This window comes from Chiloscyllium punctatum, chromosome 1 (genome assembly GCF_047496795.1).
Source record: "Chiloscyllium punctatum isolate Juve2018m chromosome 1, sChiPun1.3, whole genome shotgun sequence".
Lineage (NCBI taxonomy): Eukaryota > Metazoa > Chordata > Chondrichthyes > Orectolobiformes > Hemiscylliidae > Chiloscyllium > Chiloscyllium punctatum.
Window position 1 is genome coordinate 17,670,694 of NC_092739.1, and position 21,304 is coordinate 17,691,997.

The 21,304-nt window shown below is 39.0% G+C and overlaps 1 protein-coding gene across 1 annotated transcript in view; it reads right to left on the reverse strand.

Moving 5' to 3' along the window:
• acox3 (acyl-CoA oxidase 3, pristanoyl) overlaps positions 1 to 21,304 on the reverse strand; it is a 197,628-nt gene that overhangs the window by 119,633 nt on the left and 56,691 nt on the right. Inside the window, exon 7 of the mRNA XM_072573388.1 lies at positions 18,175 to 18,263. Coding sequence (XP_072429489.1) covers positions 18,175 to 18,263 — 89 coding nt within the window. The remainder of the gene's footprint in view (positions 1 to 18,174; positions 18,264 to 21,304) is intronic.

Below are 21,304 nucleotides of genomic sequence, written 5' to 3' on the forward strand. Positions count from 1 at the left end.
ATGGGGTTCCTGGCGTTTGTGGTGATATCATTTCCTGTTCGTTTTCTGAGGGGTTGATAGATCTAGATACCATCTATGTGTTTGTTTATGGCGTTGTGGTTGGAGTGCCAGGCCTCTAGGAATTCTCTGGCAGGTCTTTGCTTAGACTGTCCCAGGATAGATCTGTTATCCCAGTCGAAATGGTGGTTTTTTGAAAGAAAGGACAATGGAGAACTACAAATCTGCGTATACAGAAAACCAACAAACACTGACCAAATACTTAACCAGCAACCATCCCAACACACACAAACGAAGCTGTATCAGAACACTATTCCAATGAGCCACCACACACTGCAGCACAAACGAACTTCGGAAAACAGAGGAGAACCACCTATACAACGTATTCAAGAAGAACGGATACTCAAAAAATACAGATACTCAAAAAATACAGTCCCCAGATTCCTCAAGAACAAACCAGGACAAGCAGACCAAACACAGCCAGAAACCCTAACCACCTTACCATACATTAAAGAAGTTTCAGAAATGACAGCCAGACTACTAAGACTCCTCGGAATCCTAGTAGCATACAAACCCACCAACACTCTCAAACAAAAACTAACAAACTTAAAAGACCCATGGACAAACCAACGTCATCTACAAAATTCCATGCAAGGACTGCCACAAACACTATGTAGGACAAACAGGAAGAAAGTTAGCCACCAGGATACACGAACACCAGCTAGCCACAAAAAGTCACTACCCTCTCTCCCTCGTAGCCCTACACACAGATGAAAAAAAACACCAGTTCGACTGGGACAACACATCTATCCTGGGACAGGCTAAGCAAAGACATGCCAGGGAATTCCTAGAGGCCTGGCACTCCAATCACAACGCCATAAACAAACACATAGATCTAGATACCATCTATCAACCCCTCAGAAAATGAACAGGAAATGACTTCACCACAAACCCCAGGAACCCCATCCAGGACAAGCATATAAATAGAAAGCAGGAGACAACAGCTTTGCTTCACTTGGAAGTCGCCACTGATGATGTTACCTAGCCTGGTAATGAAAGGTCTGGATATCAAACCTACAGCTCAGCGGGCAAACCTACACCCCACAAAAGAAACCTTCAAGTATTTTTGAAATAGTATATCAGGAGTCATTTGATGATCCAAGCAGAGGCACAGGGAATATATCTTGGAAAAGCATGGACAACTGACTGAAACCAGAGGCTATGTAACCAGAATTCACTGAAAAATATGATACTTGGATGAATGATGCCCCACATTATATCATAAAATCACCCCTTTATTTCACAAAGACAAAACATTATATTAATTTCTGTCTTTTATTTCCTTTGTGAATACAGATTTTGTGCTCACTTACTTGTCTTTTATCAGGCTCTCTCTCTCTCTCAAGAACAAATAGCTGCGATTGATATCTATGCGCAATGGGCAAGTCTAATAATAATCAATAAAGAAGTGGTAATACAATTGTTGCACTGGCTACAGATGACTTGTTGGTTATAAGTAATAAACTTGCAAAATATAAATAATCCCATATGTAGAGCTGCAAACTTCACCTGCTAAAATTTCAAATAAACCAGGCTGAGCGGTAGAAGAATAATCCAGGATAATTATAGCAGCTGTTACTTCATCATGCCTCAATTTGTCTGCAATTCTTTTTCACACCATACATACATTCTAAAGACAACCCAATTTATTCATATCACATATTTTCCTGTTTACTACTTACAACAGAAAGAAAGCATTTTAAACCCACAATAAATTCGCCACATCCTAAGCCAGAGTGAGGAGACCAGAAGCTGCAAGGAATGTAGAAAGATATAATTTTTGTTGAAATGTTATTCTGGCTGAGACTAAAATTATGCTGAGTGAGAATCACTAACTCAGACTTATAACTCATTGCATTACACAAGACATTGGGAAAAGCACATTGCTTTATATGGCCATTTGCTATCTAGAATGTTGATAACCAATAAGAAAAAAGTATCAAATCTTGCCATATCCAATCTTCAATCTCCGTTCACTATATATGGCAGCAGTTCTTGTAAATAAACCTTGTATTAATGTGGGTGTTGAAGGTTGGTTTCTTCTTTATTTTTTTCTGTTTTCTGGATTTTATTTCCAGACTTACCGCAAGCAGAATTTGAAAATAAACCATGATTCCAATCGACTCTATAACTATGTATAGGTAAATGTCTGAGCAAACAAAAAAACATTGAAGCCTAAAGAAAAATATCAAATTTGCTGTTTAATCTGAAAAAAGGACTGTTTTATTGAAACAAACTTCAGACTTATTGGTTTAGCATTGCAGAGAATGTGTGGATAAGTTCATAGTGCCAGATACCACATTTGTGTCAACAGTATGGACTTCCTGTTGTGTAAGGGTTAAGAAACAAAATATGGTTCACCAATCCGCATGAGTAATCAGTGCATATGCTTCCAGAAACCACATTCTGTCTGAATTAAGCAAGCACTTCACAATTTGCTAAAGAAAATGGTTTATATTTTAAGGTTACTGAAGCTCAGAGATGAAAGGGATGCAAATAAATTTAAATACACCACAAATTCATGTTTATTGCTGGGAAAAAAAATGCTGTTAACGTTTTACCACTTTCACATATCAGGACAGACAGAAGAATCCCAAATACCAAGTGCAATTTGACTCACCAAAGCTAGACAGAATTTACACATTTTTTGTTATTCATTCATAGGATAAGGGCATCGCTGGCTAGGCCAGCATTTCTCATCCACCCTTAATTGCCCAGAGGCAGATGGGTTTTTCTGACAATCAACAATGGACAAAAGGTCATCATTAGACTCTCAATTCCAGATTTCATTGAGTTCAAATTCCACCCGCTGTTGTAGCAGGATTTGAACGCAGGTTCCCAGACTATTACCTGAGTCTCTGGATTAACAGCCCAACAATACCATCACTAGATTATTGCCCCCCACCAAGTATCTTTTACATATATATTTATGCAGGGATCTGTTGCCTTCAGTAAAATGGAGCATGTACAGACCTTCTTAAATTAAACAGAAGTATGGGGGTCAATAGTTCCTTGAATACTCCATGACAATACCTCGATCAACCAGAGCTGACTTGCTAACTGCAGTGATTGGAATGAGAACAGTCAGAGAATCTCAGATTATGAGTTGTCTGCTTAGGTTGTTAGCCTAGTCCAATCAGGGAGCCCTGGCTGACAGACATAAACAGGAAGGTCAGGGGTCCTGCTCACTCTAAGAGCTGACTAAGTTCGCTGGGTCAGTGTCATGTAACATGAATGTGTAAATAAAGGGTGACGTGCTGACAATATACCGACCTTCGTGGAGTTGTTTCACCAACCAGTCAGAACCTTTTTCTTATCTAGTATAAATCATTTTGCCCTTTGAAATTTGGCCTTCTTGTACCTGTCCTGATCAGGTCAAGATGAAAAGCTTTGAACAGATTGCCTTTTTTCAGCAATTCTCAAGTTTTGCACTACCAAGCAACATATTTTCTGTTTGTTAAGCAAATCTTTTTTATGTTATTCATTCACAGAATATATGCATCTCTGGCTAGGCAAGTATTTATTTCCTATCCCTAACTGACCAGAGGGCAGTTAAGAGTCAACCACATTGCTACGGGTTTGGAGTCACATATAGGCCAGACCAGAAAAGGTAATCAACAATGGTTTCATGGTCCTTATTAGACTTTTAATCCCAGATTTTCACTGGATTCAAATTCCACTTTCTCCCATGGCAGTATTTGAACCCAAACACCCAGAATATTATCTGGGTCTCTGCATTAGTAGCCCAGGGATAAAACCACTAGGCTATCACTTCTCTCTTGGTATAAAAGCCACAATTTTTACAATCTCTTACCTATAGTTATCAAATTTTAAAAAGAAAGCAAAGCTAAATTCTGAAATGTATTATGAAAATTTAAGATCTTACCATGGTAGCACTTATAACAAGGAAAGTAAAATTTATGGGATGACTTAGATACTGGGATTGGCACCTTGCACTCAAGCATAAATGTTAGAAGTGAGCTTGCCTATACTTGACTGATTTGCCCTGTGTTAATTCTTTGGATTCTTTAATTAAAAATAAGATGGGATTGCTTTCTGTCCAGAAGATTGTTTAGCATTATAGAGCAGAGGTCAACAATGCCAACAACAGTAGCACTAGCAGGAATGGTGTGCACTGCCAGATAAAGATAGGTGGATCAAGAAGGTGATATTCAATAATAGTTCTGGAAATTTCAAGTATATATGGGATTTTGCTGGGGTTGGGCACAAGGGGTACATGTTGGAGCAAGTAAACAATAATATGAATGACACTTGTGCACAGATTTTATACAACACAATTCAATCATTACACTCCAGCTTCAAACATACACTTCATCAGCTGATTTTTTATATACTTAAAATAATAACATATCTATAACTACGGAGGCAGCTCCACAAATGAAATTACACAGACTTAACTAATTAAACTAACTTAGCGAGTACTTTACACTGGTGATAAGGAAAAATGTTGGAATCTTTACTTAATGACAGAAATAAAAATTTAGAAATCAAACTTGTAATAATTAGCAAAATAAATCAGGTTGAGATAGCAGCTAGACAGGAAATAATCAGGTATAATACTCGTGAAATGAAAAGCTCCTATTGCATATGCAACAGGTTAAATAATACTTTGTGATCAAACACAGCTACAAAATCACAGAAATGATGGGATACTGGCCTCTGTGAAAACAATCTGAACTATCTATCCTACACAATTCCATTTTGATCCATACTTTTATCCAATGACCGTTTAAATACCCTGAAAGTTGACGAGTCTACTACTGCTGCAGGCAGTGCATTCCATACTACTCAGAGTAAAGAAACTATCTCTGACATCTGTCCTATTTCCATCAACCCTCAACTTAAAACTACATCCCCTCATTCTATCCATTACTATCCGAGGAAAAAGGTTCTCACTGTACACCCGATCTAACCCTCTGATTATCTTATATGTCTCAATTAAGTCACCTCTCAAACGTCCTCTCGCTAATGAAAACAGCCTCAGGTTCCTTAGCCTTTTCTCAGAAGATCGTCCCACAATACCAAGCAACATCCTAGTAAATAATCTCTGAACCCTTTCCAAAGCTTCCACATCCTTCCCTATAATGTGGTAACAAGAACTGTATGCAATACTCCAAGTGTGGCCGCACCAGAGTTTTGTACAGCTGCAACATGACCTCGTGGCTCTGAAACTCAGTCCTTCTACCAATAAAAGCTAACGCGCCATATGCCTTCTGAACAACCCTATCAACTTTCAGGGATCTAGGTTGGATGATAGACACTCAATATGGAGAGGATGCCCTCTGAGGCATGCCTGTAAGTCATGCTGTTGGTTCATAATGGACCTCGGAGAAATATTGCTCACAACAGACATCCGGAATAAGCCAGCTTCTGGAATCAAGCAGATATGGCTTGAAATGATTGAGGAGAACAGAAGGAAAAGTGTGGCACTTTGCCCATGAATACAAAGCCAAAGAGAGATGACCTCAGTTACCTCAATAGGGCAGAAAAGGTGAGTGGCATCCCATATCCAAATCAGAATCCTCTCACTCTGATTTCCCAGTATTGTCATTCTAAGAACTCCTTGCAGGTCCTCTTATTCTGCACTGCAAAGACACCTCCACATATAAACATTAAGAGCCAACATGCAAATGCACTTTCATCTTGTTGCCATCTTACAACAATCCTTTACAATTACCCTCCAGATTCTGATCTTCTACAATCTTAGGGTACTCAAATTCTTATAGTAATAACTCTTTTTTTTGCTCTCCTTGCAGAACACAGCACAAATCAGCACAGAGACAGAAGACAGAGAAGACAGTAGACAGAAAAGACAGAGTGCATGTCAGTAGTAGCCTCTATAGCCAGTTTAACCACTGCCCATGGAAATCAGCAATGGTTGAGCAGATCTGAAATGCAGAGATAGAAACTTCCAACACAGAATTGGATATCACAGCCACAAGGCATGCAACATTCATTCGTGTTGAATTGATAATGACAGTAACTGAAATGTGATGACCTGCACTATGTTGACTTTCAACCCTTTCTCCTTATCTAATTCATGCTTTTCATTTCCTAATGGCACTTCAAGAGTGTGCAAGAGCAGATGCAGGAGGAAGTCAAGGAGTCCTGAGAGGAGGTCCCACTCTGTGAGGAAGTACTGTTATACTACTTCAGTGTATAGTTCAGTATATTCTTAAGTCACCCAGATGCGTACACATTGAAGGGTCTCACACTCATTTGGTAACATTGTCACACATCATAAATGGTTGGAAAAACCTGCTGGAGCTAAGGACAGCAATGGAGATTTCAGATTAGAGAGACAGGAGCACTTCAAGTTTTGCCCAGTTGAGTGAAAATGTTGAGTTCCATCAGCATTTCCAAAGGTGCTGCATATAATTAGAGAGAAAGCAGGACACTCAATCTCTAATAAATGCTGCAATATCATGGGATGTGGCACTCCTTTTCAATTTCATCAACAGTAGTCACCAATATGGAGCACCACGCATGACAGGTAACTAAGTATATGTTAGCCTTCGTCAATGGCTAGCACATTCGGTTTGTCAGTTTTAATTTGATGCAGCAAAGTTTCTCCTTTACCATTCAGGACTTCACTGAAATGCAACAAGCTGTTCTCCAGGGAAGAGTAAGTGGAGGGAAGAATAAGTGGGCGGCACGGTGGCATAGTTGTTAGCACTGTTGCCTCACAGTGCCAGAGACCTGGGTTCAATTCCCACCTCAGGCAACTGTCTGTGTGGAGTTTGCACATTCTCCCTGTGTCTGCGTGGGTTTCCTCCGGGTGCTCTGGTTTCTTCCCACAATCCAAAAATGTGCAGGTTAGGTGAATTGACCGACATTCTAAATTGCCTGTAGTGTTAGGTGAAGGGGTAAATGTAGATGAATGGGTCTGGGTGGATTGCGCTTCGGCGGGTCGGTGTGGTCTTGTTGGGCCAAAGGGCCTGTTTCCACACTGTAAGTAATCTAATCTAAGTGGAGCATACAAGGGAATAAAAGACAAAGGGCATATTGAGGTGGGGATTCTGACTGGTGCACTCACTCACTTTTCACAAACAACTTCCTAGCCATCTGATCCCTGTCTGACATCATTCCTATCTGATATCCTGAGCCAGTGGTTCAAGAGAATGTCACAAGTGTAGTCCTTGACCAAGAATAGATAGGGCAGTGTTTGGAAGAGTGTTCAAGGGCTAGTAAGAGACAATACCTTTTTAATTTTTTTCAGATAATGGACTGAAGTGTAAAAAAAAAGGCACTGCTTTAAAAAGGAGGATAAAGTTCAAGTTTGTATTTTGGGAAACAAATGAAGCTAAATGTTCCTTTTTCTGGGGGACAATGAAGCCAAAACGGCATTGTTTATTATGGGTTCAGGATTGCTGAGCATATTAACTCAAGAGGCCAGTGTCCCATCACCCAGTTACTCTTTACTTACACATGACCTGTCTTTGACTTTTGTCCTGTCTCTTCAGACTCAGCTGTCACAGCAATAGTATCTCTGACATGCCCCTTTTTGTCTGACATCCAAGGCTCCCTGATTGGACCAGATTAGCAGCCCCAATCAGAGAACTCATTTTATAAGGTCCATCTGGCTGAATCATTATACCAGAAGCCTCAAATTATGGGTTCTCTTGTGGCACAAGACCCAAGAGGCCCAGGTTCAAGTCTAATCTGCTCCAGAGGTGTGAAATAACATCTCTGAACAGTTTCATTGAAATAAGTTAAACTTTAAAAAAAAATCTAATTGGTCAGATTGCAGTTTAACACGGACCCTGCGATAGGAGTGAAACAGAGAGAAAGTACAGCAAGGAGACCTTATAGTTAGCCACAGTAAATCCTTTTTTTTCCTGTCCCCTTTCTCTGTGAAGTTTCTTTCTCCAATTCTCTGTCAAAACAACAGAAAAAACTAATTTAGATATTAAAGTAAATAATTTTAAAACCTAAAGATAATCAGAAAAATTCTGAGTCCAGTAAAGATTATTCATTGCTGTGCAGATGACAGCAAGGTATCATCAAAGGATTGTGGAGCTGATCAATCTATTTTTGTGAATGTTTAGAGTGAGAAAGCAAGAGAGAAGAAAGTGTGAGTGTAAAGTTTAAAGACATACAAGTCAGAAACTCTGTTCTCTCACTGTTCTTATTAATGTTAAGAGTGATGACAACCTTGCAGAAAATGGGATGACCAGAGTGAAAGATGGAAGAATTATTGACAGTGGGTCTACAACGGGATTATGAACTGGCAGTACGGTCAGCATTGTTGTGCCATAAAGCTTCACACACACAGACCAACTGAATTGCGCAGATATGAGTGCATTATGGGTGTCTCTAGTAGTAAGGCAAGTGGTTGCAGGACTCCCACAGAGAATACAGAGTTAGTCATCACATCCTTTCTCCTGGAGTGTATGTCGTATGAGGGACAATAGACCACTACCCTTTAGGACACCTCAGCTGGACACATTAAAAGCCAGCTTTGCCCAGCCACAAGAGTAGCATCTCCAACAACCCTATGGGTTGTTCTTTAAATATTCTTATTCTCATGCAGCTCCAGATGAGCTAACCCTATTCATCAGTTATAGGTTCTCTCATGGGCATTATCAAGCACATCCTTGGAGGGACCATTTGCTAACATTTAAGTTACAAAGATCTGGAGGAGACATGACTCATGGAGAATGCAAGCAGTATGGTATCTTCCAGATATCATTTAGGGATGTGTGTGATTGGCTTCCAGGGGGTCAGAAACCAATCTAACATTGATGGATGGATTTCTTACAATTGGTAAGTATTTCTAGAGGTGGCTCAATTATTATATGCATGCAGTCTCTGGATCTGTGACTTGCCACTGCAGCAAACCTTGCCCTGGCTGGTCGCATTAATAGCAAAGTGAATATGTGGTTGCCCTGGCAAGCAAGATATTAGTCACCTAGGACAGCCAATTGTTAGTAGATTGGGGAATCCTGCAAAGATCATCAACAGAACTTTGGAAGAGTAAGTGGCAAAAAAACAAAATGCAAAGCTATAATGACCTTAGGGCTAATGGGAGCATGTGCTGATGTGGTTCACGAGGAAGGAGTTCTTAATCCAGGTGAACGTAGATGTCAGCAACAATTAGCTGATAAAATCCAATACACCATCATATAAGGAAACCTGCAACAAGAAAGGCTTTTTACAAATCAAACTTACTACTTTAATATTGAAAATTACTTCTTGAGCCTTTTTGTTGTTTAACTACCTTAATATATCCTTGTTCACATCTTCAGACATTTCACTGCTGTGTTACAGTGCCTAACTCTCACCAAGTATAAAGGTTCTACAGGGTAGTTTTTGATGATTCTAACTGTGATAGGTGAAGTTCTGGCCAATTCCTCTGTGAAGATCAGAGAGATCTTCCTAAACATGGAACATATCCCCTACCTGGGAAGAAACCTCTCTTAAGACTGACATTGATGTGGAGATTCAACACTGCATCCAATCTACGAGCCCCACCTTTGGATGCCAAAGGATGACTGTTACATCCATGCAGATGCCAAAATCCTGTGTTTCAAGCAGCCATCCTTCAGAATCTTTGGCATGGCTCTGAAACTTGGACTATATATAGTGGCCTTTGAGAAGTACCAGCAATGCTGCTTGAAATGAACTCTCTGCATCACCTGAGAAGACAGGAATAGTAACATCAATATCTTTGAAGCAGCTAATAGCACCAGCATCAAGGCTATGTTCATCTGAAACCTTTTCCAGTGAGCTGGCGAGATGCTCAGGATGCTAAGTCTCCGGCCACCAAAGCAAAGCTCAAGGAAGACTCTCGAATGAGTGGAGGACAAAGGGAATACTGCAAGGACTCTTTGAAGGCTTTCCTCAACAGACGTAACATAGAGGTCAACATGTGGGAGACCCTCATGCAAAAAAAAATTTGGAGGAAGCTCTTGTATGAAGGGACATAATTCTTTAAGAACACCTGTGAAAAAAAGGAAGCATGGATAAGGAACTGGAGAAAGGAATGACAGCAATTTCAAGGCCAATGACCAATTCCATCTCCTGGAAACACCTTGAAACTGTGGCTCTAAGTTCAGGCTCATCAGCCAGAGAAGGACCCATAGAAGCAATGGCCAGTGACACAGAATTCCTTAGGTGGACAGTCATACTCATTAGCAAGTGATTGCCGATGAGGATATTGCCTAATCCTTACTAAGCATAAAGGTACGATTGGGTAGTTGTTTGATGTTATTGTCTGTGCATAATCCATGACCTGTTAGAGTGGAGAAAGCAGCACAGCAATACCTGCTTAATATTGCTTCAAATAAAATTCGTGAAGAAGGCATTTGGTATGCTTTCCTTTATTGGTCAGAGTATTGAGTACAGGAATTGGGAGGTCATGTTACAGCTATACAGGATATTGGTTAGGCCACTGTTGGAATATTGCGTGCAATTCTGGTCTCCTTCCTATCGGAAAGATGTTGTGAAACTTGAAAGGTTCAGAAAAGATTTACAAGGTTGTTGCCAGGGTTGGAGGATTTGAGCTATAGGGAGAGGCTGAACAGGCTGGGGCTGTTTTCCCTGGAGCGTCGGAGGCTGAGGGGTGACCTTATAGACGTTTATAAAATCATGAGGGGCATGGATAGAGTAAATAGACAGTCTTTTCCCTGAGGTCAGGGAGTCCAGAACTAGAGATTATAGGTATAGGGTGAGAGAGGAAAGATATAAAAGAGACCTAAGGGGAAACTTTTTCACGCAGAGGGTGGTACGTATATGGAATGAGCTGCCAGAGGAAGTGGTGGAGACTGGTACAATTGCAACATTTAAGAGGCATCTAGATGGGTATGTGAATAGGAACGGTTTGGAGGGATATGGGCTGGGTGCTGGCAGGTGGGACTAGATTGGGTTGGGATATCTGGTCAGCATGGACAGGTTGGACCGAAGGGTCTGTTTCCATGCTGTATATCCCTATGACTCTATGAAGGAAATTGAGCAGACTCCAAATTAAACATGCTATGCGCCTGCCAAGTTTAAATTTATTTGCTACAGAAACAAAAATCTACCCCTATATATAACCTACGTAATGTAGTCCTGTCTTCTGGTTAGTCAGACCATGTTTAGCAGAACCCAAAAATGGTAAATAAGGTTCTGCACCTCCAGAATTTTGCTTTGAGAAAAACAATTAAAAGCTAATGCACTATCCAGAATAATCTTACTGTTATTGCTTAATTCCATTAGTGATTGATAGCTGAGTGCAGCAACTATTAAATAATTATATAATGCATTCTTGATATCCTTTTAAGCAAGAAAAAGCGAGCACTGCAGATGCTGGAGATCAGAGTTGAGAGTGTAGTGCTGAAAAGCACAGCAGGTCAGGCAGCATCCGAGAAACAGGAGAATCGACAATTCAGGCAAAAGCCCTTCATCAGGAATAAGGCTTGTGGGTTGGGGCTGAGAGATAAATGGGAGGGGGTGGGGTTTGGTAGCTGAGAAAGCAATAGATGGATGAAGGTGATAGGTCTAGGGGAGTGATGGACAGGTACAGAGGGCGGTGCCGAGTTGGAGGCTTGGGACTGGGATAATGTTGGGGGAGAGAAAATGAGGCAGCTGTTGAAATCCACATTTATCCTGTGTGGGTGCAGGGTCCCATGGCAGAATATGAGCCGTTCCTCCTCCAGGCATCGGGTGATAACAGTTTGACAATGGAGGAGGCCCAGGACCTGCATGTCTTTGACACAGTAGGAGGGAGAGTTGAAGTGTTCAGCCACAGGGCGGTGGGGTTGTTGGGTGGCATTCTCTTTAGCATAACTCATAAAATCTCCTTAGACACAAATAAATCAAGGAAAATGCAGTCACCCACTAGTGTTACAACTTAGGTGAGGAACCATAGAAGCAGTATTCGGGCATTTTTAATTCTCTTTATTATAAATTCAGATTCAAATGGCAGGAATAGCCAATGAAAGGATTCTGAGCATTAGAAAGAAATAACTTTGTGTTAAGATACATGTTGCCACCTAGTGGCAAAGCCATGCAAAGCAACAAGAATGACAGTAAGAAAGAAAAATCCAAGTAAAAAGTAAGATGTACAGTTTGTTCTGATACAACGCAATAGTTCCTTTCCCGTGCAATCCCCCAGTTATAAGAAAATTGCATAATAGCAGCACCATTTAAAACAATGGGCCCAGAATTGTGTTACAGCCAGGTAAGGACAGTTTGCATTCTACAAACAATGGTTTAAATTCGTCAATCACGTTATAGCCAATTCAGGCTGAAGAACCGCATGTTACAGCATATCTGACTGAATATGCTTATTTTTATCTTCCAAAGCCACAGTATTTATTTTGTCCCCTCTCTAAAATATATGGCTGTTAAATACTTATTGAGTGTGGATAGCAAAATGACTGGATTTTATCAATAATGTAGACTGCAGACAATAGAATGGAGTTAAATTTTCTTTTCCAATAATGCACAAACATGGCAACCTGTACGATCCTGCACTTGACTTTCTGTAATCTCTATCAAAACTGCCTTTGCAATATTGTCAGCCCCTGCCTTTATTTGCAAATCGATTGAAATTCTCAATTATGCCAATATAATTTTCAAGCTTATTGGGCCCAATTTTAATTCTGTGCAAGATTTTGAATGAATTAAAATCTTGATTTGTCTTCAATTCTTTCTATTAGCTTGTACAAAAGTTTTGCTTTACCTAAAATTCCACTGCTCTTCTTCATCTCTCACAAAGTCTTGCTCTTTAATCCCAACCTCCACTAGTTCTCATCACTGAAGTTTTGATTTGAATTTCTTTTAAAAATAATTCATCGAAAAAGCCTGGGATGACAGAGGCAACACCAACATTTATTGACCACCATTAGCTGCTCTTGAAAAGTTAATGATGAGTCCACAGCAATTTGACAAATGTACTTACTTAGTGATAGAGGACAGGAGGAGGGCATTTGTATCAATGAGACTATGCAGTCTCACTAGAGGACAATCTAGTCAGCCTCATTCCAACCATCTACCACTGATTGCTGCAACTTTGTTCCTTTTAAAGGTCCATCTGATTTCCTCTGAAAGTACTGAATATCTCTGCTTTCACCAGCCGGATACAGTGAGATTCAAACATTATCATTTGATGCCTAAAAAGTCCTTCCTCTCCTTGCGTTTCTGACCAAAAATAATGTATTTTGGGGCGTTGTGCGCCTTGTATAATAGATATTAGAAACAGCTTTTCTTTATCTATCTCTATAACTTTGTCATAATCTTGTATAACTCTATCAAATCTCCCTTCAATTTCTTTTGCTCCAAGCAGGGTAATTCCGACTTTTCCAAACCAAACCTGTAGCTAAATTCCATTATTCCAGAAACAGTTCTGGTAAATCTCCTCTGAAGAACACTCATCATCATTCCTGAAGAGTTGTCACCAGAAAGGGGATTCAATGCTTTAGTTTTGGCCTGACAAGTGCTTTGCAAAAGGGTTAGCATAACTTCCCGAAAACTGTACTCCACAACTCAATTATGAAAACCAAGATCCCACATGTTCTGCAAACAACTTTCTCAATATGTTCTGCCACTTGCACGAGAAATATTTCCCTGTGCCACCATCAGTTCTTTTGTTACTTAAAGTCCTCTTGTTTTCAATCACCCACCAACAGAAATAGTTTTTTCCTCATCCACTCCATTCAGATGTTTTATGACTTTGAATGGGTCTATTCAATCCCACAACCTTCTCTTAAAGGAAAATAGAATCATGTTCCCTGATCTGTGTAAGTGAAGTTCCTTATCCCTGGAACTATTCTTGAGACTTTTCTGCATTCTCCTTAATACTTACTTGTATCGTCTGCAATTGGAAGGAACACCCAGCTGAGGCTGAACCAGTGTTTTACACAATGGTAAACAACCTCTTTACTTTTAGACTGCATGCTCCTAGCAATAAACCTGAGAACACTATATACTTTCTTAATCACATTTTCATTAAAAGGTGAAATGATTTATGCACATATGTACCCAAGCTTCTCCACTCCTGCATCCTTTTTAGATTTACACTCTTCATTTTATATTATCTCTTCAATGAATTAGCACATTAAAAAGTATTCCAAAGCTTAATACTGTATCTATTTGAGCAGTAAAATATTTTTAATTTCTGTTTTATTCTAGGTGACCTTGGCACCCTCGTTTCAGATATTATTGAACATCCACAAACTGATCCAGAAATCTAGTGTGCATTTACAAAATTCCAATTCCTTTACATGAGGAGCTTGGTGGTAGAATGGACATAGTTATATTGGTGCTTGGTTGTGTTCCAAATGTTAAAGTTACAGCTTTAAGTGTTCTGATCTCTGAGAAGCAATTTAAGACTTTGTTTACTGGATCTGACCCTTTTATATAGGAATTTCATGGCAGGTGTCAATAAAGCCAGGTTCCATTCTAATTAGTGCTGGTAGTTGCAACTTTGATAGAGTGGAATAACTTCCGGTGACATAAGTAGCAGAATTAAAGATATTCTATGCATGTGTAATTTACAATTCTTTGAATCTTTGAGAAATCCAGCCAGTATATTGAACAGCAATGGTTTGTTATGTTGCTAGGGAAGGTGATGAGCCCAGCAAACAGTTCACCTATGGCAGTATGAAGCTGGGCTTAACTGACTACTATCGGTTAATAATACCTCCAATGGCAGCTTTCATTGACCACAATCAAAAAGTCTCACAACTCAAATAACTGGGATAACTTGGGATAAAATTAAAAGTTCCATGGAAAAATATAGGTTAATTCAGAAGTGTCAGTGTAGATTAGTTCAGAAAAAAAGTCCTTTTAAAAAAACCCTGCTTTTTTTCCCATAACCCTCAATATTGTTTCTCTTAAATAATGACTTAATCCCCTTTTGAAGGCATTAATTGACATGCCTCTATCAAACTACCAGCCAGTGTGCTTCATACCCTAACTACACACGCGTAAAAAATGATTTTCTCACTTTATTACGCATATTTTACAAATTGCCTCACATTTGTGCCCTCTCATTCTCAATTGTTTCACAATTGGGCATAGTTTTCCTCCCTATTTACTCTGTCCAGCAATGGCACTGAAAACCTCTGTCAAATTTCCACACAGCCTTCTCTCCAAGCCAAACAGTCCCAACTTCTCCAATGTATCCTTACAATAGAAATGTCTCATTTCTGGCACTAGAATTATATACAATATTCTAGCTGATGTCTAACTAGTGTCTTATAGAAGTTTAGCATAATCTCCTTGCTCTTGTGCTCTATGCCCCTATTAATAAAGCCCAATGCTGCAAGCTTTATTAACTGCTTAATATACCTGTTCTGTCACTCAAATGTATTCCAAAGAGGAAGAAAGATTGTAAGAAGGAAAAAAGGAAAAATATATATAGTTAAGCAAGAAAATTAAAGATAACAAAGACAAAAACTAAGATAAAGGCTGGTAACGAGCTGGGAGATTGGGAAACTGTTAAAGATCAATGGAAGGTTACTAAAAAAAGGTCATGATGAAAGAAAACTTGCACTGATATAAAAAAGGATAGCAAAAGCTCGTATAAAGTATACATTGGTCACTTGGAGGATGAGACTGGAGAATTCATAATGGGAAACATAGAAATATCAAAGACATAAATGAATATTTTTGCATCAGTTTTCACAGTGGAAGGCATAAGTATTATCTCAATATTAACAGGTACTGCAGAAGTTATAGAAATTAGGAACTTAGAACAATCACGATTAATGACACAAGAGTGAGCAAGCTATTGTGATTGAAAATAGACAAGTCCCCAGGCCTGTTGGCCTACAATAAAACAAGGAATTGAGGATGCTGGAATTTTGAACTGGACTGAAGAAATGCCATTGGATTTGAAATGTTAGCTCTGTTTTCTCTTCACAGATGCTGCTGGCCTTGCTGAATTCCTCCAGCAATTTCTGCTTTTGTTCCCAATGGCCTACATCATAAGATCTCAAAGGAAATGGTACAAGAAATAGTTGGCTATCATATTCTAAAATTCCTTGGATTCAGGAAAGTTGCGAGTGTATTGGACAAATGCTAATATAATACTCTTATTCAAAATGTGAAGGAGGCAGGAAACTATAAATCAGTGTTTAATATTGTCATTAGGAAATTGTTACAGTCTGTTATTAAGGAATAACAGAAACATTTTGAAAGTCAAACACAATCCATCAGTCAGTATGATTTTATGAAGGGTAAACCATGTTTGATGAATTAGCTAGAGTTCTTTAAAGATGTAACAAGCAAGGTGGATAATGGGGATCCTGTGAATGTGAAATATCTGGACTTCCAGAAGGTATTTGATAAGCTGCTACACAAAAATTTAATACAGAAAGTAAGATCACATGCAGTTAGGGGTAATTTATTATTTTGGATCGAGGATTGGCTAACAAACAGAAAGCAAACAGTTAGAATAAATGGGTCTTTTTTTTTAAATTGGCAAGATGCAACTAGTGAGGTGCCACGAGATTTGATCTTTGGGCCCCAATTATTTACAATCTATATTCATGGTTTGGATGCAGGGACATAAGATACTGTCGTCTAATTTGCAGATGACACTAAATTAGGTGGTAAAGTAAGCTGCAACAAAGAGACAAGAAATCACAAATGAAAATGGATAGGTTAGGTGAATAGGCCAAGATTTGACAGATAGAATTCAAAATGGATAATTATGAGGTTATCTATTTTGGTTGTAAGAATAAAAAGGCAACTTAGCTTAATGGAGAGATACTTCAGAGTGCTTTGGTATATTCTTGTGCATGAACCACAGAAAACTAGTATGAAGGTACAGCAGGTAGTAAGGAAGGTAAACAAAATTTTGGCATTTATTGCAAAAGGAATAGAGCATTTAAGTTGCTGAAACTATACAAGGTATTAGTGAGACTGCACCTGAAGTATGGTATACAGCTTTGATCCCGTCACTTGAAGATGGATGTAATTGCATGAAATACAGTTCAGAGGCAGCTTACTAGATTGGTTCCAGAGGTGAGGACTTTATCTTATGTAAGAGATTGAACAGTTTGGGTCGAGAGTTTAGAAGAATGAGAGGGAAATCTGATTGAGGCATATAGGATATTAAAGCAAATTGACAAAAGGTTTCCTCTTGTAGGGCAATCTAGAATTGAGAGATTATAGTTTCAGAATAAGGGGTAGCATATTTAAAACAGAGATGAGGAGAAATCCCTTCTCTCAAAGGGTCATGAATCTGTGAAATTCACTACCCCAGACTGTGGTGCATGCTGGGACAGATTAAATTTAAGGAGATAGACAGAGTTTTTCATTAGTAACAGGTTGAAGGATTATGACGAAGTTTCAGAAAAGTGGATTTGAGGCTGGCATGAGATCAGCCATAATCACATTGAATGGCACAGCAGGGTCAAGGAGCTGAATTGCCTAATCCTGTTCCTATTTCTTATGTTTCTTAGCAACTTTGCACACATACACCTCGGTCCTTCTGCTTAAGATTAGTACACATAATTTTATATTGTATCTCCATGCTCTTGCTACAGAAATGCATAATTTCTCTACAATGAACCTCACCTGCAAACTATCTGCCAACTCTTCCGACGTGTCAATGCTCTTTAGCAGTGTCCTCCTCAGTTTAAAATGTTTCCAAGTTTTGTATCAAAACTCCATTACAACTTTTCCTCCAGCAGGAAAAATATCCATTGGCCATTACTCCGTTTTCTATTACTCAACTAATTTTGTCTCCACACTTCTATTGTCCCTTTTGTTCCATGAACTTCTCTCAAGTTCTTGTGTCATTGCATTGAAAGCTTTTTCAAAGTCAATGTATATATCACATCAACAGCAATACACTCAACAAGCTTTTCTGTTACCTCTACAACAAGCACTTGCTAATTACTAAAACACAATCACTTCTTCAGAAATCCATTTTGGTTCTTTCTAAACAATTCACATGATTCCATGTGACTACTAATTCTAATCCAAATAATTGTTTCCAGAAGCTTCTCCACACATACAAGTGAACAGTTTGCTATGCCATACCATTGAATTCCAACATTTGGGTAACAAGAAACAGATGAGCACAAATAAAGATGAAAAAAGTAACTAATGCAAATCACATCTTAAAATTAGGTTTAACCTCAAATAAAACTTTCTTACCCATTGTCTATTCCATTTAATCCCAACTTTTTTCCAATATCTCCAACCATTACTCCAGGCATTGCAAGTAAGGTCTTTGGATCTCTGATCTAAATACATTTTGATTTCCATTGAAATCAAAATTAAAAAAGGAGAAAGTTAGATTTGAAATTGATCATTCACTTTTGAAACCAAATTTTAAACAATGGACAGAAATCTTTATAAATGCCTTGCATGTTTAATTAATTTGGGCAATCTTGATCCGTATTCCAATGGGTTGACCTTTATCATAATTGGTCAGCAGTCACAGTACGGTTGACCAAAAAATGCTAGGTGCTGATATACTTGTTATCTAAACTGGAAGGAAAAGTTTTCCACCATCCCTTATTAGCACAAAATAAGTTGAGCAAAATGAAACAACTATAATACCCATCAACAAAACTTAAAATTTACAAATCAAATCCTTTTAAAAGTTATTTTATCAAGAAATGGTTCTCAACATTTTCAATCATAAATCAAAACAGGCAAACTGTTTTTCTTGTACAACTTGATCAATTTCATAAATCAAGCTACATCAAACAATAGAAAGCTCATAAATGAATGCACACACATTTAACAACAGTAATTGCATTTATAAATATACTACTGACCACAGCTCTATAACTATATAATTTTTAAAAAGGGCTGAATTGATACAAATCTAGTTAATATTAACTGTTTCTGTGCAGTTTGGTAAAGTTGATCACAGTTGTCCCATGCTTCTAGTTCCCAGTCTCATTGACCATGACCATGCCATTCTGCATTGGTGCCCACTAGAAGTTGTACCACTTGGAAGGAAACACAACAGCATAAGAAACAGAAGTTACTGGAGGACTTTTGATCCTTCATGTTTACTCTGTGATGCAATAAGATGGAGAAGAGCATCACCAGGATTTTGCCTGGGTAAGAGTCATTCACCTGCAAAAAAGAACTAGGTAGACTGGGTTGTTTTCCTTAGAGCAGGAAAAAGCTAAAAGGAACTTGATTGACGTGTACAAAGTCATGAGGTGCATAGATAGAGTAGACAGGAAGAAATGTATTGCCTTATGGAAGGGGTTAAAAAGCAGGAAGAAAATGTTAAAGTCAGGAACAGACTGTTCAGAGGGTATTTGAGGAAAATGGTTTTCACCAGAGGATGATGGGTATCTGGAACTTGCTTCCTAAAAAGATGGCAGAAATCGGAATTATGACATTTAAGAAATATTTAGATGATGACTTGCAATGCCATTACATACAAGGCAATGTATGTGCTGGAAAATGGATTTTAGATAGATGCTTGGTAATCAATACTAACATGATGGGCTGAAGAGCCATTGTATAAAACTCCATAACTCGGTCATGGCCTCACCTCTATTTTCCGACACTACTTTCCCTTAATTCTCTTTGTATTCAAAACTTTATCGATGTTGAACTTAAATGTACTATATATTGAGCATTCACTGCTCTTTCAGGCAGAAAATTACAAAGATTCACAACCCGTCGAGTGAGAAAGTTCCTTCTCTTCTCAGTCTTAAATGGCTGACCCCTTATTCTGAGAACATCTTAGATTCTCAATCAGGAAATCATTTTCTTTGCTTCTACTCATTAAGACTCCTAACAGAATTTAATATGGGCCAATTATATCATCTCACATTCTTTAAATTCCAGGGAATGTAGGACAAGTCTACACTAGTCCCTCATCTCAGAAATCAGTCTAATGCGCCTCTGTTGCATCCTTATTATGGCAAGTAAACCCTTTCTCACATGAGGTGACCAAAATTGCAGAAAGCTTTGGGTGTCACATCACCAATGCTCTATGTAATTTCAATATCAATTTTTATTCTTATGTACTTATTATTCTGTAAAAAGAAATCTAACATATCATTTACTATCCCAATTACTTGCTGTACATGTGATTTATGTACAATCAAGAACAATAATGTTTAGAACGCAAACGTTGCCCTGCCTTTTATCATTCCAAAAAATCGTGTTTAAAACTTTTTTCTGGGGGAAATCCAAGATGGCAGCTATCTAGAAAAATCGCGTTGCAGAACTCCACACCGCATCGCAGGTGGGATAAAGCCCGAACTCACTCATCTGGAAAAGTTGCCAAGTCCTAAGAAGTCTTCAAAATGCACTTATCTGCATTTTGGCTGTCCAGGCCAGGACGGCAGCCCAACCTACAGGACCCTCGGACTCTATTTCATATCAGGCCCTGGTATCGGAGCTTGCAAAATCTCGCGAGTTGCTGAATATGCAAATTGAAGAGAAGCTGGCCCCGATCTCTATTGTGGTGCAGAAGCATGAACGGCAGCTGGGAGACATTGGGAAAAGGACAGACGAGGTAGAACGCAGAGTCAGTGGTGGAAGCGGAGACCAATTCCTCCAAGGATAGGATCCAGGCCCTGGAGATGCAGGTGTGTGATTTGCTTGGCCAGGTTGATGATCTCGAGAACAGGGGCAGAAGGAAAAATATTCGAATCATTGATCCGATGGAAGGAAAGAAAGGTAAGCGACGAGTGGAATTTATTGAGGACTGGATGCCAAAATTCCTTAACTTGGAGACTGGAATGGGAAGTCTGAAGGTTGAGAGGGCTCACTGGGTCATGATAGGAGGCCAGGTTTGGACCAATACCCTCAACCTAACCTGGTGTAGTTTCATAATTATAGAGATAAGCAGAGAATTGTGGAAGCTTCCAGAATCTAGGGGAAGGATCTGAAGGCCTCAGTTTATGAGGGCTCTAGGATCATGTTTTTCCAAGACTTCTCAGCAGTGGTGATCCAGAAAAGGAAATCCTATGATGGCATTAAGAAAAGACTGAGGAAGCTCAGGATCCAGTACTCTGAGGTACCTGCTGTGCTTCAGATCGCCTTTAATGGATCTCTATATTTCTTTGACTCGTCAGAGAAGGCAAGAGATTTTATGGACAAAGTAACTTGGTCTGAACAGTTTAGTATGTACAAATAGTAGTGTTGCTTGGATATGCCTTTTTTTTTCTTATTAAAAAAAAGGAAGCTGTGTGGGGTTCTTTTTCTCTCTACATTCCTGGTAATAATCAGATTTAAATTATGCTCAGAAGCGGCAGGGGTATTTACTTTTAACTTCTAAATTAAGCTATACCAAGGAATGGGT